General features: G+C 39.3%; 1 protein-coding gene across 2 annotated transcripts in view; it reads left to right on the plus strand.

The window, feature by feature from the left end:
* Positions 1-147: 147 nt before the first annotated feature.
* LOC137256183 (nostrin-like) overlaps positions 148-26,331 on the plus strand; it is a 94,440-nt gene continuing 68,256 nt past the window's right edge. The window contains exon 1 of one of the 2 annotated variants that reach the window (XM_067793895.1): positions 148-252. In XM_067793895.1, coding sequence (XP_067649996.1) covers positions 226-252 — 27 coding nt within the window. In that variant the 5' untranslated portion in view covers positions 148-225. Of the gene's footprint in view, positions 253-25,464; positions 25,768-26,331 lie in introns of those variants that run through there. The other variant, XM_067793893.1, reaches the window with a different exon arrangement.

A 26,331-nucleotide genomic window follows, 5' to 3' on the forward strand; every position in this document is an offset into this window, starting at 1 on the left:
TCGTTGAAGTTTTTTGCTTCATTGTTTCTAAACACATGTCGCTATATATACCACGACATCTAAGGTCAGCACGATGGCGACAGGTGCTTTTATCCGATAACGCTCCTCGTTTCAGTTAGATAAACATTCCACATTTTCGACGTGACCATTACATTTCAACTTCCTGTTTTCAATGAAAGATGAGTTTCACAGGTGATACGTTGCGGACTTAGTGTTTTTTCGAAGATGTCGTTGTTTAGAGACAAGTTCTGGGTAAGTATTTCTCTTTTACTAATCCGTATATCAAGTGTAGTGCTGCTGATGTTTTTATTTACCTGTGTTGGTCGACGAGGCACTGTCCAAGTGGCGATGACTCACACGAGTCACAGAGCTGACAACAATAAGAGATGTTTTGACATGTGAATCGTGACGAAGTTGAAAAACACAGATAAATGAATGTAAAAATTGATACCGCACATGATTTTATCTATATCACATTGAATCCATTTCATGTTAGAATCCCCCTGTATTGTTGATTAATCATTGTCATAAATTGTTTTGAAACGAACTGTCAAAATATGAAATTAATTTTCATTATCACTGCCTCACCATGGTCACTGCACGGCAATGCTGACTTGGCAGATCATTACAATATTTTGAGATAGTGTGTTTCTTATATTTTACTCTTTCATGTTGCTTGGAAACAATGTCTACATGAATCTTATGGGTGACAAGAGTGCATGGTCCAGGAAATCTAATATTCACGTTCTACTTGCTGCAATTAGAATCCCTTCTTATTTATTTCAGACTTTTTCACTGGCCTATGTGTTTTCTGATATCACATGTTTTCAGAGGGCCATTATTCATACTTAAGCAAGGGATGTGGCATCAGACACAACGTATATCTTTGAATATGGCATATTTTAAGACATGCTTGTCTTTATTGAGTGGATTTGATGTTTCACAGTTGCCCAAGTGATTAGCGAAAAGTCAGTGAATGTTTCTTGAGTGTCTGAAAACACACAAATTTAAGAGAATGGCAATTATGTCTTTTGATACAGTTTTTCAAGTTTAAATATATTAATTTTTATTGAAAAGTTATCTTTTGTCGATAACAACAAAAGTTGAACCATATTTTGTTTCTTGTTTTTATCTCAATCAGTTATAACTCTAGAGGAAAGAGTAAAGAGAAGTCTGCCACTTGTTAACTGACACAGTTTTTGTTTTCAGTAGTATTACTTGATAAGACCATTAATGACATGGTTGATATAATATGACAGTGAGGAAGCAGTGATACCATAACCAATAGCTTGTCTCATTAGTTGTCTCATTTATTGGTGTTCACTTTTTCCTGACACACATACAAGCACCTGATAATGAACTATTACATTTTTAAAGTCCAGTCCAGGCCAAATATACTTGAAACACATGATGGAAGTTGAAAAAGTAATAATACTGTTGATTTTATACATTAATGATATTTTCCTCCACATGAATTCTAGTAATCATTCATTCTGTTCATCTGTAGTAATTTACTGTGGCAATACCATCAGGCAACACTTTGATCTGTGGGGTAGTGAAAGTCTTCGTTATCATAGTTTATGGACAAATGGACAAGATTTAATTGCTGATATGTAATGGTGTTTTACTAACAGTGGTTTTGTATTTTGAAGATAGATGTGGCAATTTTTGCCAATAGAAAATCCTCTTTTTTTGCAAGTAGCTGATTGTTCATCTTCTGTTTGTCACTGATTCTTCTTTCAATTTCATTTAATTTCACCAGTGAAGAAATCAGTGGATTACAAGATTAAACTTGACATAAGTTTCAGCACTATTTCTTATTGCCAGTGATGTTTATTTGTTCTCTTGCTGGTTAATTAAAGAATTCTCCAGGAAATTTTATTTATCTTTCTGAGCTTGCTCATTAACAATTTTTTTTATGCTTGAGGGTTATCAAATGCACATTGCATGAATTCATTGCTGTATCAGCCAGAACTTAATTTCACTGAACTTGATAAACAAAAGACAAAAGCAAGGGTTTGTTGATAGTTTGTTGATATGGTGTGGTGTGTGGTCCTGTGCATGGAGCTCAGGTCACAAATCAGTTGAAGTTAAGCACCGTTGAGCTCAGACAGTCCTTGGATGGGTGACCGTGTTTGGCAGCTTGAGTCCTTAAGAGTTTTAGGACTTCTGTCCTGCCCCACAACAAAGCACATGTGATTCATGTGGTCTCACCTCTGGCAAGTAATTCTTTTTCAAAACTGCCTCTGTTCACCCAGCAGAAAATGGGTACCCAGTAGGATAAGTCATGTGGCTATAACCTTCTAGTGCCTTAGCTTCTAGTGCAGCTTTGGTTATCCAAGGTAATAATATGCCTGCTTTGATTGTTAGTGATATGAGCATTCACCTCGTAAATGGAGCTTGGTGCAGTATGATTATTATTATTATTATTGATATCACTCCTGCATTTTGATGATAGGGATGTTTTCTCTGGGTTCACTATGGTTCATAAGACATGTTAGCAGATATGGCACCAGGTACTTTTTTGTGTCCCGCCATAAGAGATTGATATTTGGTTTAGTAGGGGGCAGGGAGAATTACTACTTATTGTCATGAGACCCTGCAACCAATCAGGTTGATGCTCATGCTGTTGATCACTGGATTGTCTAGTCCAGACCTGATTATTTACAGACATAGTTTGGATATTGCCAAGTGGAGTGTAGAACAACACACCAACCAACCATGAAGGGTTTTCCTGATGTCCTGATGTATTTTCCTCAAATATATCATGGATTGAGTCAAGCGTCACATTTCTTTCCTGAGGATTACATGCACAAGAGATAATACCGAGGCTGTTGATGCTAATTACGTAGGCAAACTGATACAAATGTGGAGGATTTGTTACAGTCAACACTAGTGCAAGTCAAAGAGATCATCATTTCTACATTTAGTGTTGGGAGTTGGAAGAGAAGTCAACTATTGATTATTGAATATATACATTTTAAGGAAATGTTAAATATTAAAGTTTTTCCCCTGTTTTTTTTTTCCAATTAATGTTTTTTGTAACTAATAATGCATGCAAGAAAGACTCTGGAATCATAATTTAACAATAAAAGTGGCACATAGCTTTAAGCTATGTAGCGTGTTTGTTCGTTCATCAGATTCATCAAATTTTAGTGGTTAGTTTCCTTCATTCAAGTGTGTTATCCTATAATAACAGGCTTCTGATTAATCAAAAATATTTTTTGTGCAATTGATGAGTATTTTTAACCCTTCCTTCAATTGATTTTTGATTAATTTCGATTATCAGAATACCACTAGCTACATGGGTGGGGCAGTTGGACATAGTGACTTGATAGTGTGTCATGGTATCTTGACAGAAGGGATCTTTGGTCATAAATTAAATCACACGATTGTCTGGTCCAGTCATGATTATTAATGCTATCACATAGTTGAAATACTCTGAAACCAGCGTTAAAAACTCTTCTTGTCTTGATATGCTGAATAACAGATGGATATTTATGGCTGTACTGTACTTATAATGACTATATATGACGTGACCCGTGAGTGTCTAGGGTAGACCTTCAGCAACCCATGCTTGCCATAGAAGGCGACTATGCATGTCGTAAGAGGCAACTAACGGGATCGGGTGGTCAGGCTTGCTGACTTGTTTGACACGTCATCAGTTCCCAATCGTGCAGATTGATGCTCATGTTACTGATCACTGGATTGTTTGCTCCAGGCTCAATTATTTACAGACCGCTACCATATAGCTTTAATATAGCCGAGTGCGGCATAAAACTCACTCACTCACTCACTCACTCACTCACTCACTCACTCACTGTACACGACTCAAAACGTGTTAGAGATTGTGTTTAACATGTTTAAGAATCGATTAGTGAAGAGTCTAAATGTGATCATTTTGGTTACATCCAGGTTAGATGCTGGTATAGATGTTATTCCTGTGTAGATTTATGTCTAGATTGTTCATGATGGATGGTGGAACTGTTTGATGTAACCATGTATTGAGCAATTAACTGTCACTTCACTGTTGGTCAGGGAAATATCAAGTGTCCAAGTGGGGAATCAAGGGGAAGTAACCCATGGCCTGAAGTCCCAGTCCAGTGCTTTTTTTTTTTGATGGGCAAGCAAATTTGTATATATAATGTATACCACTGGTGTCTAGTTGATTTTCCCATGTTATTATGTATTTTGTTTGAAAAATCAACTAGAAAACTAACTGGTTTAGTTGAAACGTTATCAGGGCAAGTGATTTTACATGAGGCACTGTATCAGAGTACACTAGCAATTTTAGAGTTATTTCTATCCCTTTGAATCAAACACAGTTTATCAGTCAAGACTTTGACCGTATCCTCTTGTCTGATAAACTTTTGTTTTAACCTTGAAAGGTCATCTTAATCTTGTTAATAGCTCACATGATAAGCAAAATTGTGTAGAAAATCATGCTAAAAACAAGTTGGCTGTTTGGCTCCAAAGTATATTGTCACAAACTGAAGGCACACTTTGTGATGAAACAATTTAACCACTGGTTTAACCCAATGGTGATGGCCATTGCAACATTTTCTCATGTAACCTTATGGGTTAGCTGGTACATCCTGCACAGTAGAAAAATAATTCATAGTGTAGTGTTATGTAAATCGACGGGCATAGCTGAATCATGTTATCACAGAGAAGGAAGCCGGTAAAGTTGTTACCGGTGTGTGTCATACTGAAGCATGTCCTCACATACGTCTCATCAGAATGTTTCACATTCCTTGTGAAATGTCTGGTAATATGTCACTCACAATTTCATTGTAATCAAATTAGACTTGGTCAAATTCCTCTTCATCGAGATAATTTTAATATTTTCCTGTCAGACCTTTATCTAAGTCCTCAGATCAATATCATTTTGTCCAGCTATCACAAGATAGCGTCAAGTTCCTACTACTGTTAGCTGTACATTTCAATCGACTATCTCTGTCTGGTGAAACTCAACTTTCCCAGGTGAAACAGAACTATCTGTGTCTGGTGAAACTCTGGTGTCTCTGTTTGGTGAAACTTGGCTGTCTCTGTCTGGTGAACTCTGGGGAAACTCACCTATCTCTGTCTGGTGAAACTCTGGTGTCTCTGTTTGGTGAAACTCGGCTGTCTCGGTCTGGTGAAACTCCGGGGAAACTCAGCTATCCCTAGTCTTGTATAATAACACAGTAGTAACTACTAAAAATAATACTTCATGCTGGTCACTGAAACATTGTCTAATACTGAGGTGTAACTGCTCGAAGATTATAGTGGATTTATGGCTGATAGAACTGATACTTTATCAAATATGATTCTTATTATGAATCATAGAATTTTAGTTTAAATTCCAAAGAATGAGCATTTCAACTTTGAAGGCATTATGAGAGCATGAGGATCCTGAGGAATATTGCCATGGTCTATTAAGGACCATCTAAAAGTGTTACTATGGTTACCTTTGATTTCAGGGTTGCACCAAGACCCTTGCCTTTCAGGCAAATTGTCATCAGTGTTTAAGAAAAAGAAATGATATTAAATAATCTTTAGAAATGCCAACTTTATATTGTTAATAATGCAAAATGTTTAAGGTTTTTGCACCTGATTTGGTTGACTCACTGCTTTGGACAAGCATGTTTAAGATGACTGGCTCATTTCTGTGTTTGGTCAATATAGCTCCGACAATAAATGAAAACAGACCCAATCTGCTTGCTAAGAAGAAATTTAAAACAGAGAAGTTATAAATAAAGAACAAATATTGATGAACAAACTTCATCCTAATCCATGAAGCTGAATAATATGTTCACTTTAAGCTTCAGTGTATCATAGTGAAATGACAATTTTGTGATACCTTTTTATCCACAGACAAAATGACTTGTTCACTGCTCTGTCAATGTTTGAAGTTAATATCGGCAAAACTCATAAATGCTTGCATAATATGATTACAAACCAAAATAATTAGTTTTATTGAATACTTACATTTTTATCAATTATTGATGTGAACTTAATGCTGCTATGGTAACAGTCACACAGATTGCAATGTAAAATATTTATTCAGTGGGCAAGTAGAAATTTAGATTTAAATGGTGGTGTGTATCATTGTGACATATATACATTTAAGGTTTACTTAGCCAATACCAAACTGCATGAGAGTAAAGTGTGGATCATCCTCAATATCTCCAGGGCATACGTTCCGATAAGTTTCCACTATACCCTGGACGCATCTACGGCTCTGCCCGATAAATTTATTACCTCCCTTTGCTGGCTCCGCCTTCTCACAGTAGCCAATCAGCTAGGCTGCCGTTATAACCGAGCTTGCCAGTGTCAACAAAGGTAGCGGTCGCAACTGCGAAGGTTTGCTCACAGTGCGTTCCAGATTTTACGGAAATCATACAAACAAATTGACAGGTCCGAAACATTAAAACAACATATGCAAGAACGCCTTCTACCTCTTCCAGAAAACCTCTGCATGGTTTCTGTTGCCAAGTATAATCGGTTAGATAATTAAAAAAACGAAAGTGAGTTGTGATTGGTTTGCTGAACTTCCCAGCGTAGACACCTAACTGGATCAAAAGACAGTCAAGGGAAGTAATAAATTTATCGGGCAGAGCCATAGATGCATCCAGGGTATAGTGGAGACTTATCGGAACGTATACCCTGGAGATATCGAGGATGAGTGTGGATTGGTTGTCCAGACACCTGGTTGACTGGATGTCATTTTACGCTGATGACATGCAGTATTACTCATGCTTTCAGTGACTTGCTGGCATGACCTAGGCTTGTGTGAGTGGAGTTAGGGATACTGGTTCTCACTAATTTGTTGTGCAAGACCACATTGATCCCCACGTTGTGTTCCACTGTAAGAAATTCGACCACACCAATGAAGTTGGAATTTAGTGTACGTAATCACAGGTATGCTCTAAAGCAAGCTCACAGGATGGTTAGACAATCATAAGGCAGCCATTTTGGTTACGACTTTTTGGCCGTAACTTTATCATTGTGTGTTGTGTGATTATCAAGAAAATAATAATGATAATAATAAGAAATATAGCTGCGAGCAGCGATGAGGGCTTCTTGGATGTTATGCAATACATCCATTTGCATCTGTGACGTACTTCCAATAGTAGTCATGGCTACAGATAATATTGATACATACTACTGCCAGTAATGGGGAAAGCGTAATTCTTTATGTTTGAATTCATGTTGGGTTTGAAACAGATGCTACCTGTATTAAAACATCAAAAGAAAAAATAACTTTGTGGTTGTCCATTCAGTAATCAAAGAGTGCATACGGCACAGCGATCTGTTCAAAATATCCAAAACATAAAGCTATAGCTTAAGCTGAATGTGATTCAATGCTGCTACATTCCAAGTCGGTTTACACAGTGCACACACTCTTTAAAAAATGAAAATATTTGTCAAAACGTCTTGAGCAAGAAGAATTACAGAGATATAGCACCCACATGATTGAATAACTCAACCTATTGATGGTGTGTGATAAGTGAGTGGAAAGCTTTAATCTAACCTCTCCAAATGGAGAAATCCTAGTATATTACTCCAGGACAAAAGATATTAAAGCTATAGAATTCCACTGGAATTTCTACACCGCATCTATACTAAGGAGGAATTAATGTTTATGAACTAACGATGATATTTGCTCTTTATGTAAAACTGACCAGGGAGACTTGTCAATGTGAATATGTAAAACAATATGGGAGAGTTTGGGACTATTTTTCAATAGTCCTCATAAAATAGGATTGAGGCGCTAAACGTCTGTGTATGCCTTTCCACACCTTGTGTGCTAGCTGAACTACTAACATCTGTAAACTCATTAATAAAAAATATGAGTTTAAACATTGAAATAATACGAGCAAGTCGGCCTATCACACCGCTGCTTTGCGAGACGCTGTAGATTTGTTTACTCGCGACTTGGAACGAATTTCACGTGCTTTTCATGCTCATGCAGAGACAATGAGGGTGAAAAGGAGAGAGATGCAAGTAAATGGATTTTTAATTAGTCTTGATCTTGAAATCTATTTAAATGCATGTAAAATCATTTATAATATAGAAAGAATACGGAAGCTCGACCGGAAATAGAGTATAAGTAATTATAAGTTATATTCATGGTTTCCTCGCTGCATCGGTAAATATTTCTACTGTTTTAGACATGGAGACGCATCGGAGGCCCCACGCCTAAACAGAAGGGATATTGACTGATACACATCAGCCTTTGCTTGTTTTGAATTTTACGTATGCACTACAAAACACACAAATACCTTTCACTTTTTCGCATTTTGAGTTTGCTGTCAGATACAGTCTCTGTAAATGGAGTTGCAGCAAATAACTGTAGGGAATTTCAGCTGAAGTTGAGATAAAATGTATCCGGTAACTGTTAGTACTTTTGACATAAATAAAGATACATATTTATATACACAGGACTCATACAACTTTGAACGGAACAGTTGAACTTAGAAACAACAATGAGTGCTGGTGTACGGTCTTGTGAGACAGGTGTTTGAAAAAGCGGCCGTAATCGTCTTCCCGCTTTCCTTCAGATTTTCGTGCTCTTTCCAAGTGTTAAACGTGAAATGCTGCACCAAGTTTTGGCACATACCACCGCGTATTCATGGGCCGTCGGTGATAAAAAGTAGTGCTTATTTCCTTAATATGCAGAAATTTGGGGGTTTTGATGGCTAGTATTGTTTATGGTGACGTGTACATAGAGGCAAGCACTTTCGATAGATATTTAAAGCGGTCTAAGAAGAAATATTAGTAAATTTCCTGCGCACTCTTTCCTTTCATTTGGGGCACGTCTCAAATGTTTTGTCTCCTTTTTGGCTAATGCAGTATGTATCGCCATCAAAACAGTGCATTTTAACAATAATGTCGTTGCGTAGAGAGGTGCCTAGAGACAAAGCATGGTAAGTTTGAAAGCGGTAGCTGTTGTAGTTGTAGTGCAGCAGATTTTGAGAGCAAAGTAGTCAGAACTGGGCTGAAAAACAGCAGCAAAAACTTCAATCCCAAATAGCGGCCAAACGGTGCATTTTAGCGACTCGACCCGTCGAGGCGAAATTCTAGACATTTTGATTGCACATCTGCTCAAGAAGTTTGGTAGTCATTGCAGCAGTAGTTTCGGAGATATTTGCATTTTAAATTGAAAATTTCGAATTAATTTTGATTTATCTGCCCTTTGCTTTTGGGCCCACAGCCTAGAGATTTTAATGGGGAATATCTACACCTCGGTGCGCATCTGCCTGATTTTTTTCAAGCGATTCTGTCCACTGGTGCTCTTTGTAGCTCTGGTACAAAATCCGGCGGAAAAATAAATAATAATAAAAATAATAAAAACATCAGCGATTGCAATAGGTCTTTTGCCTTATGGCAAGAAGCCCTAATAAACAGAAAAGTCTATGCCCTGATTTTTAAATATTTTTTCCAATTTTTCTGGTCAAGCTTCTACTCTTCACTTTGACATATCCCAAACTTTTGTGTTATCGTATTTGAATTAAGCGGGTTTGTTCAAAATTGCTTCTGTTCATCCAGCAGAAAATGGGTACCTGGTGGGATAAGTCATATGACTATAACCTTCTACCCCCTTTCAGGCAACCTGGGTTATCCGGAGTAATAATATTGCTGCTTTGACTGTTAGTGGTATGTGCATTCACCTCGTGAGTGGAGATTGGCGCAATGAGTGGAGATTGGCACAATGAGTGGAGATTGGCACAATGAGTGGAGACTGGCGCAATGAGTGGAGATTGGCGCAAAGAAGAAATATTAGTAAATTTCCTGCGCACTCTTTCCTTTCATTTGGGGCACGTCTCAAATGTTTTGTCTCCTTTTTGGCTAATGCAGTATGTATCGCCATCAAAACAGTGCATTTTAACAATAATGTCGTTGCGTAGAGAGGTGCCTAGAGACAAAGCATGGTAAGTTTGAAAGCGGTAGCTGTTGTAGTTGTAGTGCAGCAGATTTTGAGAGCAAAGTAGTCAGAACTGGGCTGAAAAACAGCAGCAAAAACTTCAATCCCAAATAGCGGCCAAACGGTGCATTTTAGCGACTCGACCCGTCGAGGCGTAATTCTAGACATTTTGATTGCGCATCTGCTCAAGAAGTTTGGTAGTCATTGCAGCAGTAGTTTCGGAGATATTTGCATTTTAAATTGAAAATTTCGAATTAATTTTGATTTATCTGCCCTTTGCTTTTGGGCCCACAGCCTAGAGATTTTAATGGGGAATATCTACACCTCGGTGCGCATCTGCCTGATTTTTTTCAAGCGATTCTGTCCACTGGTGCTCTTTGTAGCTCTGGTACAAAATCCGGCGGAAAAATAAATAATAATAAAAATAATAAAAACATCAGCGATTGCAATAGGTCTTTTGCCTTATGGCAAGAAGCCCTAATAAGAAAATCGTTATTTTTGAGTTTTTAGGGGTTTTGACACTTGCATTTGATAGCATGCCAAACAAACAATTTTTTTAGTCAAGGTCACCAAGGTCACGTGTCAAGGTCATTTAACTGGTTAGACACAAGAAAAAGCAATTTTTTTCGCGAGCTAAGACGACATTGTTATGGCATCTAGGTTGAAAGGAATTAGTGTTTCTGCTTTGCCCGGACCCGCTGTATCATATGCGCTGGTTAGATTTGCTGACAAACTTGTACGTTGTCTGTTCATATGGCTGTCCGTCAAAATACTGTATATCCATTATCTCGGAAACTATTCCACGTACGGAGTTGAGATTTTGCACATAGCATCCCCTTGACTATGCGTAACAATGCTGTAAAAATCAAGTCATTCGGATTTCAACTTTAGTTGCTATGGATACCCCGATAAACGAAAAACTTCAATCCAAAATGGCGGCCAAACAGTTAGAGATATCGAATTTTGACCCCCGCCCAAAAATGTTCGGCATCGCATGACCAAGCCACATGCAAAATATGGAAGCGATTGGATCAATAGTAATGGAGTTACATGCTGTTTAATGCCGTTTTAGACGCATATTAGATTTCTCCAATTTTCAAAGCCATATGGCCGCCAAACGATGCAACTTTTGATATACATGTAAGAACACGAAATGTTAAGCGTGTCATGCTGATGCACCGTGCCGATTTTCACATCATTGTGTGTAGAACTCCAGTAGCTACAGCGTTTCAAATGTAGTGTCATAAGAATCTGAGGAAATCCAATATGGCGGCCAAACAATTTACATTTTGACATGCATTTAAGAACAAAAATTGTTCATCACATCACGTTACTGCACACTGCAAGATTGTAGCTGCGAAGCTGTTATAGTAATGGTGCTGCGATTTTTTGAAAATACATCTGAGTTGAAAATAAACAACAAAAGTAAACATCTCCATATGCGTAACTAAGCAAGATATCGCAACAAACTTTCACCTGCCACATGTCTCAGGTAGGTAGTCTATATCTGCAAAATTTCAATGTTCTGCTGGCAAAACTTTCAGAGTTATGGATTGCGGAAAATGCGTACTTCACAAAATCTGCAAATTTCCTTTCAACAGCTTCAATCCAATATGGCCGCCGCATCATGTGACTTTTGATATATCACTAAGAACAAAAAATGTTCACCAGCCAAAGGCAACTTCAGAACATGTACTTCTAGTGTTGTAGCTGCTAAGTTTGGCTTGCAAACAAAATCACATAGATGCTTGATACGTTTTTGAAGATATCTTTTGCCCCGAAGTAGCATCCAATATGGCAGCCATCAAATGCACATAGTCACATCTGACGATGTCGTTGCGTAGAGAGCTTTGCTGCTTTGACTGTTAGTGGTATGTGCATTCACCTCGTGAGTGGAGATTGGCGCAATGAGTGGAGATTGGCACAATGAGTGGAGATTGGCACAATGAGTGGAGACTGGCGCAATGAGTGGAGATTGGCACAATGAGTGGAGACTGGCGCAATGAGTGGAGATTGGCGCAATGAGTGGAGATTGGCAAAATGAGTGGAGACTGGCGCAATGAGTGGAGATTGGCGCAATGAGTGGAGATTGGCGCAATGAGTGGAGATTGGCACAATGAGTGGAGACTGGCGCAATGAGTGGAGATTGGCAAAATGAGTGGAGACTGGCGCAATGAGCAGTAGAGGACGTAACGTGTACGCGAGACGGTCTCCCGTTACGCGTACAAGTGACTACCTGAGAGGGGGTCACTCCTACGCGTGACTCCCTGATCACAGAGAGAGAAATTCTGCATGTCACACAAAAACATGTCTAAAATTGTTATTTGTGAAAATAATTAAACAAAATTTGCTACAGTCATTGACAGATGGTCAAGTTATTGGATGACGTGAATGAAAACATAAAAAGAGGAAATTAAATTGTCAAATAATGACAAAAATGTGCAAAATTTGAGTAAAAATTGGCGATATTCAACAGCGAATTTCACCTATGTGCATAATTTTCAGAAACTTACATTTAGTATTTTCTGAAAGCTCATTTATCGTAGATTCATAATATATATGCAGCTTTCGATGCACACCAACGCACACCTGTTTGTTATTGTGTTGAAACATGTTTACTTTCTTCGAAACCGCGCGAATCGTCTCGCGTAGAAGTGACCGGGTTAGCGTGTCATTAATGGGAGGTAACTGATGCCTGACTAAATTGCCCAGTCAAAACATCCGTCTTGAGTCTGAGACTGTGTGAAGCGTACGTAATGTACATGGCGATATTTCTTGCGTTAAACAAAATCACGAATAACATTTTTTCATACGGACTACTCTTTTGTTGGAAGTATAATCGTTGGAAAACACGATTAAGAGTGGGGGTCACTTCTACCGATGTAAAAACAGTTTTACGTTTCATGTTAGCTGCCATACCAGTAGATATTAGACTTCAGACGACAATTTTCACCTATGTGTACACTTCACATAAACATGATTTTCATATTTTCTGAAAGCTTATTCAACGCAGATTTACCTCGTACATGTACTTGTTCGTGTACATTAACGCACATAGGTGTATCATCGTGTTGAAATAAACCTATCTTCCTCCCACCGCTCGTCACAGACACACACAGCGTCCTCACAATTTCGTTACGCGTACGAGAGACGCTACCCAGAAGCACGAACAAAAGTAGTCAGTTTTTGACGGCAATTTTCACCTATGTGCACATTTCACACAAACATGATCTTTATATTTTCTGAAAGTTTGTTCCATGCAGAATTACCTCGTATAAGTACTTGTTCGCGTACACGAATGCACATAGGTGTACAATCGCGATCAAACACATCTACTTTCAACCCACCGCTCGTCACAGACACACACAGCGTCCTCACAATTTCGTTACGCGTACGAGGGACGCTTCCCAGAAGCACGAACAAAAGTAGTTAGCCTTTGACGACAATTTTCACCTATGTGCACATTTCACACAAACATGATCTTTATATTTTCTGAAAGTTTGTTCCATGCAGAATTACCTCGTATAAGTACCTGTTCGTGTACACGAATGCACATAGGTGTACAATCGCGATCAAACACATCTACTTTCCACCCACCGCTGGTCACAAACACACACAGCGTCCTCACAATTTCGTTACGCGTACGAGAGACGCTTCCCAGAAGCACGAACAAAAGTAGTCAGCCTTTGACGACAATTTTCACCTATGTGCACATTTCACACACACATGATCTTTATATTTTCTGAAAGCATGTTCCATGCAGATTTGCCTCGTACAAGTACTTGTTCGTGTACACGAATGCACATAGGTGTACAATCGCGATGAAACACATCTACTTTCTAGCCACCGCTCGTCACAGACACACAAACGGCCTCACAATTTCGTTACGCGTACGAGAGACGCTACCCAGAAGCACGAACAAAAGTAGTCAGTTTTTGACGACAATTTTCACCTATGTGCACATTTCACACAAACATGGTCTTTATATTTTCTGAAGGCTTGTTCCATGCAGATTTACCTCGTATAAGTACCTGTTTGTGTACACGAATGCACATAGGTGTACAATCGCGATCAAACACATCTACTTTCCACCCACCGCCCGTCACAGACACACAAACGGCCTCACAATTTCGTTACGCGTACGAGAGACGCTACCCAGAAGCACGAACAAAAGTAGTCAGTTTTTGACGGCAGTTTTCACCTATGTGCACATTTCACACAAACACGATCTTTATATTTTCTGAAAGCTTGTTCCATGCAGATTTACTTCGTATAAGTACTTGTTCGTGTACACGAATGCACATAGGTGTACAATCGCGATGAAACACATCTACTTTCTAGCCACCGCTCGTCACAGACACACAAACGGCCTCACAATTTCGTTACGCGTACGAGAGACGCTACCCAGAAGCACGAACAAAAGTAGTCAGTTTTTTGACGGCAATTTTCACCTATGTGCACATTTCACACAAACATGATCTTTATATTTTCTGAAAGCTTGTTCCATGCAGATTTACTTCGTATAAGTACTTGTTCGTGTACACGAGTGCACATAGGTGTACAATCGCGATCAAACACATCTACTTTCCACCCACCGCCCGTCACAGACACACAAACGGCCTCACAATTTCGTTACGCGTACGAGAGACGCTACCCAGAAGCACGAACAAAAGTAGTCAGTTTTTGACGGCAGTTTTCACCTATGTGCACATTTCACACAAACATGATCTTTATATTTTCTGAAAGCTTGTTCCATGCAGATTTACCTCGTATAAGTACTTGTTCGTGTACACGAATGCACATAGGTGTACAATCGCGATCAAACACATCTACTTTCTAGCCACCGCTCGTCACAGACACACAAACGGCCTCACAATTTCGTTACGCGTACGAGAGACGCTACCCAGAAGCACGAACAAAAGTAGTCAGTTTTTGACGGCAATTTTCACCTATGTGCACATTTCACACAAACATGATCTTTATATTTTCTGAAAGCTTGTTCCATGCAGATTTACTTCGTATAAGTACTTGTTCGTGTACACGAGTGCACATAGGTGTACAATCGCGATGAAACACATCTACTTTCCTGCTACTGGCCACAGACACACACACCGCCCTCACAACATCAACAGACGTTCGAGAGGCAAAAGTGGTCGGTTTTGACGACGATTTTTACATATGTGCCAGTGTCATAGAAACATTAACTTAACATGTTCTGAAAGCATATTCAATGCAGATTTACACCATACAAGTACTTGTTCAAGTACACGAACGCACATAGGTGTGGCATCGCGTTGAAACACATCTACTTTCCTCCCACTGCTCGTCAGACACTCAAACCTTACTCACAAGATCGTTACGACTACGAGAGACGCCTTCTGCCACGGGAGCAGACCTGGTGCACAATATGTTCACTCGCATCAAGTGGTAAGTAACTTCGGAGGACTGCATGATCTTTAATAGTTTAAGCAAAATGTATTCTTGAACACACTGTATGCAGGAATTACCACTCATTTCCTTAAGTTTTATGTCATTGTCATCAACACGTAATATTATAGAAATGCGATTTCTCCACTTTTAAACAGATGACGTGAATTAGATAAAAAAAAAGAGTTATTTAGACGGAGATTTATGTATTCATATATATTGTTTCCAGTCTAAGTAAACTTAGCCTCAGTACTTTTCCTTACGCTCCACTACTGAATCTAACAAAACCTTATGGGAGGTCGCGTCAGGTAACCTTTGGGACTGACCAATCAGAACACAGCTTTCCAAATCGCGAAAGTGGACATTCGCACACACCTTTTGAACTTTTTATCTCGAAAAGGTTCGTAACCGAACGATTCCGAATGTTATTTAGCGTATGATCGCTTCTGGGTGATTCACACGGCGCACATTACAACCATGACAACAGAGTAAACTGTCTCCGAAAACAGTGTTTTGGCAATATTCAAGGGATCTCATCTTGCAGAAATATTAGCCAATGGTAACCATGTCAACAGAAACCCCAAAGCGTATATATCGCAGGTCAAATATCTGTATTTTCTGCGGATTGTTGTTTGTGGAGAGATCTGTGCCCCTAAGTAGTAGCCGTTGTCTGATTGGTTAAATCTATATAACCGTCTCGCTATTGATTGGACGGTCATAGGTCGCTCAAAGGTTGCCTGATGCGACCTTCTGCTAGGGTTTGTTAAACTCAGTGGTGGAGTTTAAGGAATAACATTGAGACTGAGTTTACTTAGACTGACATTGTTTCAAAGCTGTATTATTAGTCAACTACAGCAATAAAATCAGTCGAGCCACCCCTGTTACACACGGAAGATGCCACTTCCCTGTGCAGATTTTGCTCACCTACAAATCAACTGAATTTTTGTCACAACTGAATAAACATGATTCTGTCTTTTACCAGCTTAACAACACCAAACAAAATAGTTAGCATTTACTTGTGCGTTTTTAAGTTTACCACGGACGATAAAAGCATCGTAAGCAGGAAACTGCACTGTGGCTGGCAGTGTCCACAAGACAGCCGTGTCAACTGTCTGCAAATATGCTGTCTCCAAACCCAATAAATGGGTATCCAGTCTCCTACCTGTATATTCAGGGCTAATGAACTGCAGTCATAAACTATGCCTGACTGCATCCTCTTCATTCCCGCTTAATCATTGCTGGAAAACAGTGTCGTGTGTGATATTGCATAATCTGTGTGAAATTTATTTGTGTTTCATTCCGTCAGGGGACAAATACAATTCGCCGTACTGAATAATTTTGAACATGCACCTGTGTCCGAGAATATACAACTATTTCCATAGTTATACTAAATACATATAAAACATTCAGTGAAAGGTTACGTAATTATGACAAATAATGCAAACCTCCCTGGTATACACATATTTCTTCATTCTGCAGATGATGGCTAAAAAGGCTGTCCAAACCAACATGCTGGACTGTAGCTGGGTCTGGTTGTCTTCCCCTGTCCATGCTGTCGTCCAGGAAGGAAAACCCTTCCTATTTCACGCATATACATAGAATATATATTTCTGTGTTGGCTTTGAATGTATTGTTTTTATCTATGAATACTATTTAAACCATCTACCAAAGTAAAAGATAGGAAAGCCGATGATAGTGTTGACAACGACGCACAGCACTTTCAAGTACTCTTCGAAGATAATCAGTACAAGAATAACTCCTTCATACCAAAACAGAACACTTTGAAAAACATTATAACATTAGGAAATAAAAATCTGTTTATAAGTCGTCGATCAGGAATGCTATGGACAATATTTTGAGTTTGTAATCATCTGGAACAACTTTACTCCTTTCTTCCTCATGAATATGTCATCTCATTATCACGTGAGAGATCGTTATCACGTGGTCAGTTCAATCGGAATGAAGTAAGAAAACGCTATTTTGCCCACCTCCATGCGACTTGAATATTTGTCACCACAAAATAAACATTTCTATGAATACATGTAATTAGCATTTAATTATATGTTTTCAAGCTATCATAAAATATACCTCGAACGACAAAGGCACCGTAAACAGGAAATTACACAATCGCCCCCCGTGTCCACCAGACAGCCGTGTAAACTGTCTGCAAACTCATTAGATGTATACACCCTGAAGTAACGTGCTGTACTGCATCACACCTGTTGCCTGTCTCCACCTGTATATTCAGTGATACCCAACTACAGTCATTAATTATGCCTGGCCGCGTTCGGCCCAGTCTTCACTCCAGTGTCACGTGTGTGATACAAAAAATTGCGTAATCCAAATGAAAGTTAATTGTGTTGCATTCGGCCAAAAAGATGAACCAAGACAAGCACAATTCGCCGCACTGATGTATTTGAAATATGTACCTGTGTTTCATAACCATAGCTGTACTACATACATCTAAAACATTCAGTGAAAGCTTCATACATTTTCGTTTTTATAACAAATAATGCAATGTTCAATGGAATGTGCGTGTTCCCTCATTCTGCCTACTCCTGGCGGAAACGGGCATTTGGCCGTTCCCAGTCCAACGCAGCATGCAGGATTATATACGGGGCTGGTTGTCTTCCACTGGCCATGCTGTCTTCCAGGAACGAAAACCTTTTCTGTTTCAAGCATATACATATAATATGTGTAAACAAGAAAGTCCCAGTTTTTACCTGAAGTAGATCTGGTAATGTGTGTTGTTAGTTTTGTTGTAGAAAAGGTATATATGCAAATACGTATGTATTCGATCTAATTGAAGTTGCCTGTATGTGTACAGGGTAAGTGAAACAACACATTCTTACCTTAATATACTGTGCACACTGAAGGGGATGGAGGAATGATGTCTTCCAGGATGAGGGATGTTAAGCAAATCGTCGACATGATGCACAATTCTTCAGAAAATGATCATTTGTAGAATTAACATGAGCTTACCTACTGCGTAATGTATCCGCCAGGTCATATGGAGTTTGATCGAAAGAGGGGGCGAAAGATATTACAACCTGCAGGGGGCGTTAAGTTTCCTTATTTAAATTTGTATTTTCGTACTTTTTTCATTTCGAAATTATGTCACAAAGTGTGATTTCTTTTTTTAAATGCCTTTATCAAATCATGTCAATTTCCGAAGGCATAAATTAGGTTCAAGTTACTTATATGCATTTTCATGATCAACAAGTCATCATTCGCAAGCTGGACCGTACAGAGGAACACCATCCTCAACTTGCAATAAGCAAACACGAGATCAGTGAGCCGCTCAACCAAAAACATTATAACAGTTACCGTCTAATTAGTTTGTTTTCTTCCCAACTTCTGTCATTTTACACAATGCACATCTATTTACGGTGGTCTTAAAAGAAACATCATTTCTCTTTCAAGAGGTTCAGAAACGTTTGCATTTGGTTCGGTTCCAATGGTGAACACTAGCTAAGACTACAAATCTGTTTGCTGTAATCGTCTTGGCAATGAAGTATTGCAGATTCATACCCGTGGAGATATTCAGAGAGATATGCATCATAGCCTAATTTTCATACATCAATAACATTTTTTCAGATCTGTTTACAAAATAGTGTGTATACCGATGAAACTGCATACTCACTTCCTTCGGATAACACCTCACATACGAGGGGTTCACGCTTCATTTGATTGGCTGAAACAGTCGCGCACGTTTACAGAGACTGTATGTTCTGTAAAACAGCATGCACGGCTAATGTGGGCATAAACTGATATGTACTCTGGAAGATACGATATCCACATGTCAACACCATGAGCTGTAATGAAATATGGAAGCAGGTATTTTAGTATAACACTAATTTTGATCAGTACGAGATGTCAGCTTTGGCTGGCACCGCGAGTCCCTTTTTTCAGTGTGCTGTGTGGAGTTACACAATGGACGTACGTCACTTCCGAAAAATATGCAAATGATTTAATAGTTTTCGCAGGATTACTTTTGACGAAATTGGCAAAGTTTTGATTCATGCAAGATGCGGTGGGGGTCGTATTAGTTTCAAAATATTCTGTAACTTTCTGCAAGATGAATACGTTGACATTTCCACCAGTAATACATTCAAATGAAATAAATCACCTTTTCATGAGCGATTAATTGATTTTTGTGTAATTGGCATATGTAAACAGCCGACCTTGGGCGTGGTATTCTGCTTTCCCGATGTTTTCACGTGCCGAAAATATCGAAAATAGAGAGGCCAAGTATGGATCAACCTAGGATGATTGTAAATATTTTGTCGGCCAAACAACTTGTATTCTGCAGGTTGTAATCTGTTCAGTGCAAATGACGAAAGCGTGGCATCCGAGATCGAAAAACCTGTTCATTCACGACTGTCAAGTACCCCACTACCCTTGGGGATTTTACGGGACGCTTTAATTACCCTGCATCGTGTTCGCACCCAATCGAGGTGGTTCCACGGTGATTGAATTAATTAGGGGGAAGCGCTTCAGTTAGTACCGCGGAGCGCACCGTCTCGCGGACAAGAGACGATAGGCCGTCTCGCGTACACGTTACGTCTCGGACTGATGAGTGGAGATTGGCAAAATGAGTGGAGATTGGCGCAATGAGTGGAGATTGGCGCAATGAGTGGAGATTGGCAAAATGAGTGGAGACTGGCGCAATGAATGGAGATTGATGCAATGAGTGGAGATTGGCGCAATCAATGGAGATAGGTGCAATATAAATGCACTTATTATTATTATTGAATCATAATGGCAGTACTTCAGGTGACTTGTAAAGATCTGGGTTAGAACTGGTCTTCAGTAACTCATCTTTGTCATAAGAGACAACTAGCATGAGGCTCACTGACACATTTGGATTGTCTGGTCCAGACATGATGCCTTACAGACCACTGTCATATAGCTGGAATATTGCAGAGTGCAGAGTAAACCTTAACTCACTCACTCACTAATGCAGGTGAGCTACCAAATCTTGGGGATCAATTTTGAAGGCAAGTGATCAGGATTTAATGTCTATTGATCGGAAGTATTGATCTCAAGGCTGCAGCACTCTCCTTCCTAATTAGGCTGTACTTTTGACAACCTTGTGTAGACGTATATGGACCAGAGGCATGCAGTAGATCTTCCTGTCAGTAATATGCTGCACAGATTTTAATTCTGAAAGTGGCATGAATTTGTTCTTGTAAACATTGTATCATTTGACATTCATGTTGATAACATACTTGGGTGTGGAGTTTCAGTTGGTGTTACGTAGTGGCTGGTTTGTGTTTACCAGCTGCTGCTTTCTGGCACTTCCATCGCAGTGTTATCACACACAGGGATGGAATGTATATGTATGTGAACATGCTGTGGTCATCTGGGGATTACAGCAAACACTTTTAGAATTAGGATCATGATGGAATTTTCCAGATAGATCCCTTTTAAAATAGCTCAGACACTAATTATTAGTCTATAGTCATGCTTGTAATACCCGAAGGATCTCAAGAATGATTTCAAACTTTGTAAATTTTGTTTTTTGCTCACCCTTACTCTGATTTTCTCCCCATCCTTGCCTTATCTGTCTTGATATTACTGCACACAAAAAAATTGATTTATCCAAACTTGAGATCATCATGAACCCATTAATTTGATGGTTTTGAGAAATTGTGATGATATTAAACAAGCAAATTTCCAAGATATTTTAATATAATCTGTGGAAAAGTGTCCCAAAAGGATCTTTCAATCAGCCCCAATTCATTATAGTAGGAAGTTATGACTGAACATGTGGCCCTGCAGAGTGAGTGAGAATGGTTTTATGGGCTTTGCACTTTGTGCCCATGTGGGGAATCGAACCAGGATCTTTGGCTTGATGAGCCAATGCTTTAACAACTAGGCTACCCACAGCCCCACCTTGCAGAGGGTATATAATGAATGAAATATATAAACGATTCCAATTCTTCTTGATCAGCTTTGTTTTGTGGATGAAATGAACAATTATTTCTGTTCCTGGTATGCACGTCTTCCGGGTCAATATCTGCCGAACTGTTGGTTCTATAGACGGTAGTTTCATGTGGGATTATTCACAAGTAAACTATAAATAGTATGGCTATTGGAAGTAATGCCTGTTATTCCTATAAATGGTAAAGCTTGAATGAAACAGATTAAAGAAGTCTTGCTAGAAGCTGAGGAGGAAGTGGGTGATTGTTGACAATCATATACCTGGATCAGCTCTGGGCTGGCTAGCCATGAGGTAGTGTGTTTAGTTCCTGACCCAGGAAGTGGGTATAATGAGCCTGCTGGTTAACTATAGGACTCTAGATTAGACAGGCTGTTTACCCAGCTGCAAACCACAGGAGCCATTTCTGGTAGAGATCATTTCTGGAGGATGAATTATTTATGGTCAGTCTGAAGGATACATTAATGAATGAGAAATATAATAACAAATTCTTATTGAGAGTTAACATCTTTGTTTTATGATATTTTTTCAAATGTTTTTTGCATGTTCATGCCTTTCAGCAGGTGGCAGGGCTGTATCATCCTCCATACCTCCTTGCTTGGCTTTCTCTATCTCTCATTCCCTCCCCTTGTATCCATAGCTGAACTTTTTTGTCCATTATTGAATTGCTCACAATATTTATAAAATTCTGTATTTTATCATGTTATCATCATCAACTATCATGTTTGTCTTTAGTATTCGTATTTAGCTAGAATACTAGACTAACTGTAGCTGATGGAAATTGTGAATAAGAGTATATTAGCCTCTGCCAAGGATCACTTTCATGTCATTATGTTAGCCATTTTGGAGCACTGGGGTAGCCTAGTGGTAGTACATCGAAGACCTGGGTTTGATTCTCATCAAGGGTACAATGTGTGAAGCCCATTTCTGGTTATCCCGCTGTGAGGTTGCTAGAATATTACTAAGAGCTAAACTCACTGACAAAAACCCATTTCGCTCATGTTAACAACGTGGCAGTAAAGACGAAAATAAATCTGAGTATATTGTATTGACATATTATACATGCTACTACAGCACATAGGGGTGGTTGGGTAGCCCAATGGTTAATGTGTTGGCTCATTATTTTAAAAGCCTGGGTTTGATTCCCTACATGGACACAGTGTATGAAGCCCATTTCGGGCATGATGTGATGTTGCTGGAATATTGCTAATAGCAGCGTAAGACCAAACTCACTCACTACTACCCATACAGTGTCAATCATAGTGATGTGTAACATGCAGTATTGACCATCAGAACATTTATGGCCGGAAGCTATGAATGAGATATAAGGTTCCCTGGTCAGAAATGAGAGGCATGCTAAATGCTGGGCTGGTACATGCCATCCATATGGTGCATCTCAGATGGGAATTGATCGGACAACTGGATGAATAGTTGATGGCATTCCACCATTAACCAGAACCCCTGCTGTATCTGGTGACGATGATGAAGCTCAGGTGATGCTGGGCTTATACTGATACAGACAGATCATACTGATGAGTCTCCCTATCATACAGGAGTAATATTCATCTGTAGAAAATATTTTCTACTCTTGGGTAAATTTGATGCCTTCTTGAAGGTTCTTAACACTTTTAAGATAAATAATAACAAATGTTTTTATACTTTTGACAATTTGTTGAGAATGTTGTATTTAGAGTATGTTTAACATGAAATGCCAATTGAAGTTTATACCTATGACAATGTATGGAGAACATTGTTTATAAAACTTGTGTAACATGAAGTAGAAATAAGAAAAAAACCTCATAATTAAACAGTCATTACAGTGGCTCTGAGGTTTTGGAACTTATTCACAATTATCATGAACTGAACAAAATGTGATGTAGCACATCGACTGAGCATTTGATAGTCTGTTGTAAATCACTGACTCAGCAGTACTGCAGGTATGTCACAGCAGTCAGTGAAGAATGGAGGCAGGTCCAGCCACATCAGTGGCTGACATTTTCAGCAGTTTTGTACATAAGTCAGTTGAAAACTTGAAAAAGACGTAGCAACAAAGTTAGTGAATCTACAACATGCTACTGATAGCTGCCTTCTACAACAAGCAGGGGCACCTGAAGATGGGTTTGATCCCTGATCCTCACTGGTTATATCCAAGAGGTGGAGACAACATTATACCAAATCATGTATCTCTAGAACAGTATGTTTTTGTCACACAGTTTTTCCATAGAATTTCCAGTGAACAAAGTTCTATGTTTAAGACATTATAAACGTTTTTCTGGATTTTCAGTATATCATATTTTTAAGAACAGCAGATGATTGACTCCAGAAATGTATTTTGGTCAGGCATCCACCATCGTCTTTATGACTCAGTGTGTGGTTGATGCATCAGAAGAGCACTGATGTCTTTGGGGAATCTAATAAATGACTGGCACCAGCATACCACTTAAAACAGCAACCCATGCAACAGAGTGAGGAGGGGCGCAGCTGACTGACTATAATTTCAAAATCTGTCAGGATCTCTGACTGTGCAGACAGAGCATTGTAAGAAACAGGGCAGATTGGTTCCGATATCCACAGAAGATGCACAGTGCTTCCTGTTTCAAATTAGCCAGATTTCACATGTCCCTTGACACCAAGAATCCACATGAAGGGAGCCATTTGTTGAAGTTAGGAGGACTGAGGACTGAATAATCACTCAGTAACTTTGTTGATTTCACTTGTATTCAGTATCTGACTCTCTTTAGAAGACTAGCAGTGACTGTAGTATCACTAGTCCAGCATTAAGAATAGAGGCTATTGATGGAAATGGTTTTACTATGGAATGTTGAAGGTGATTGGCTACGCAAGTGGTGTTGTTGGTATGCCCTGCAGCTGTTTCAGAATTAATAATGGATTTGAGCTTGTTATTACCTCAATGCAAATAATATGAATGTCCTACAAGCAAACTTCTAGAACGATAGGGTCCTTTTAATTCAAACACCAATTTTCTTAAAGAAACATGCTCATCATACCCCCAATTGGTATAGTATGTCAACTCAGTTCTCTGTGTCTCATGGGCCAGTGGGGTTGTCTAAAGGCTAAAGGTTGCACTCGTCACACTGAAGACCCAAGTTCTGTTCCCACATTTGTACAGTGTGTGAAGCCCATTTCTGGTGCCGAAGTCATGATATTGCTGGAATATTGCTACAAGCAACAAAACATATATTCACTCACCCTGGGGCAGTAGGGTAGCATAATGATTAAAGGGTGTCCTCTTCAAGCCAAAGTCCTGGTTTCTATTCCCCACATTTGTGCAATGTGTGAAGCCCATTTCTGGTGTCCCTTGCCATGATATTGCTGGAATACTGCTAAAGGTTGCATAAAACCATACTCACTCTGTGTCTCTTTATGTGATACTGCTAGGATATTCCTCCGAACGTCCTAAAACCTGATCCACCATTTGTTTGGTTTGCCTTCTCTATGTGACCCTCTGACTCCAGCAAGTTGTAACATTACCTTTTCATTAGACTTCTTATTGGTTGAACCATGTAAGACAGATGTGGGGGAATTCAAATCTGAATAACATTTTCAGCCATGGATCATTTCCTGGACTGCAAACATCCATTGTGAGAGGAATAGTTGGTGTAACACAGGACAATGTTTAGTTATAGATTTCACAACTTGGAGCAGAGACCTGCTAACTGAATCAGACAGGGCAGTTTAACCCAGCCTGTAATCAGGGCATTAGAAGGGGCAGTTCCTCTTGAACTAATCATCCAGAACACGAAGCTGATTAGCTGTGGCGTGCCTCAACCACTTCAATGGGAGAACCGTTGCTTGATAGAGCATGTCATTTTTGAGAAGAGTGGAATTCTTTAATGTTTATTACGATGTTGTCTGTGTCTATAATGAAATGCTGGACTGACAAGATTCTCAATACCCAATAGACACTGTAGTTGAAGGCTTCCCATCCACTGAAGTTAAACTGAATTGAGTTATCATCAACTTTACCACAGTCTATTAACCAATTGACCAGCATTTAAACAGACACACTGGAAATCTGCAAGGTCGGCATTCTCAATACAGGAAGTGGAAACAATTTGGATTGTCAGTGATGAGAGTTTTGCCCTAGAACTGACCAGCATGCTGATAGCTGCCCAAGTTAGACTTGCATGATATAACAAGGAGATCGACAGTGTGGACCAGCTCCACTGAGGGGAGCTTGCTAGCCTGCAGCACTGGGGGAATGTTACGTAGATAGTGTTTCCGATATACACAGCAACTTGTCCGGGCTGGGAGGGATGTAGTGATGATGCTGGTGTTCCTGCGTCACTTGTTTGTGTGGGGAGGATCTCGGTGAGTATTGTGGCCTCTCCTCCATCCTGCCCATGTTGTAGGAGATTCATCCCATCCTAGATTGTGTGATCTCATGGATTTACTTGTGGAATCAGCACCAGGAATGTGAACTTCGTGGAATAGCTGAAGCAGTGGATTTACTTGAGAAACTTCTGTGGGTATTTCTCATCACTTGTATGTGTTCTAGGTTTGAACAAATAGAAAATATTTAAGTTATGACAGTGTCTATCTGTGCCAGGACTTGAGATCAAATTCATGGTGTTTCATTTATTGATGGTTTACATTAATTTGCTATAGTACCAGCCATGTTATGGTTCCGCATCTCTTACGTGTGTACTTGTTATCAGGAGGGATACATAATGCAGCAGCATGACCTCTATTCCACCGTGATATTTGTCTGCAGTTAACTGAGAAACAGTGTCAGTGTTTTAGAGCGGAATTACTGGCTATGGTGGTTGCTGAGAGAAACTTGTTAGTCCTGTTATTGTTTATGTGTTTGTCAGGAATTGAGTTCATTCTGTTTCCCTTTTGACTTACACTGCAACAAATATGGATACAACAAACTTGTTTTCCAGACATGGAATAAGATTGATTGCGAACTTGACTGTATTGACAGCCATTTTTCAAATTTGAATTCAAAGGCCCCTGTGACAGCCTGAAGTTTACAGTTATAAATGTATGTCTTGATTAAGAATTAATGACAGCAACCTGTTAAAAA

This window comes from Haliotis asinina, chromosome 11, assembly GCF_037392515.1.
Source record: "Haliotis asinina isolate JCU_RB_2024 chromosome 11, JCU_Hal_asi_v2, whole genome shotgun sequence".
NCBI lineage: Eukaryota > Metazoa > Mollusca > Gastropoda > Lepetellida > Haliotidae > Haliotis > Haliotis asinina.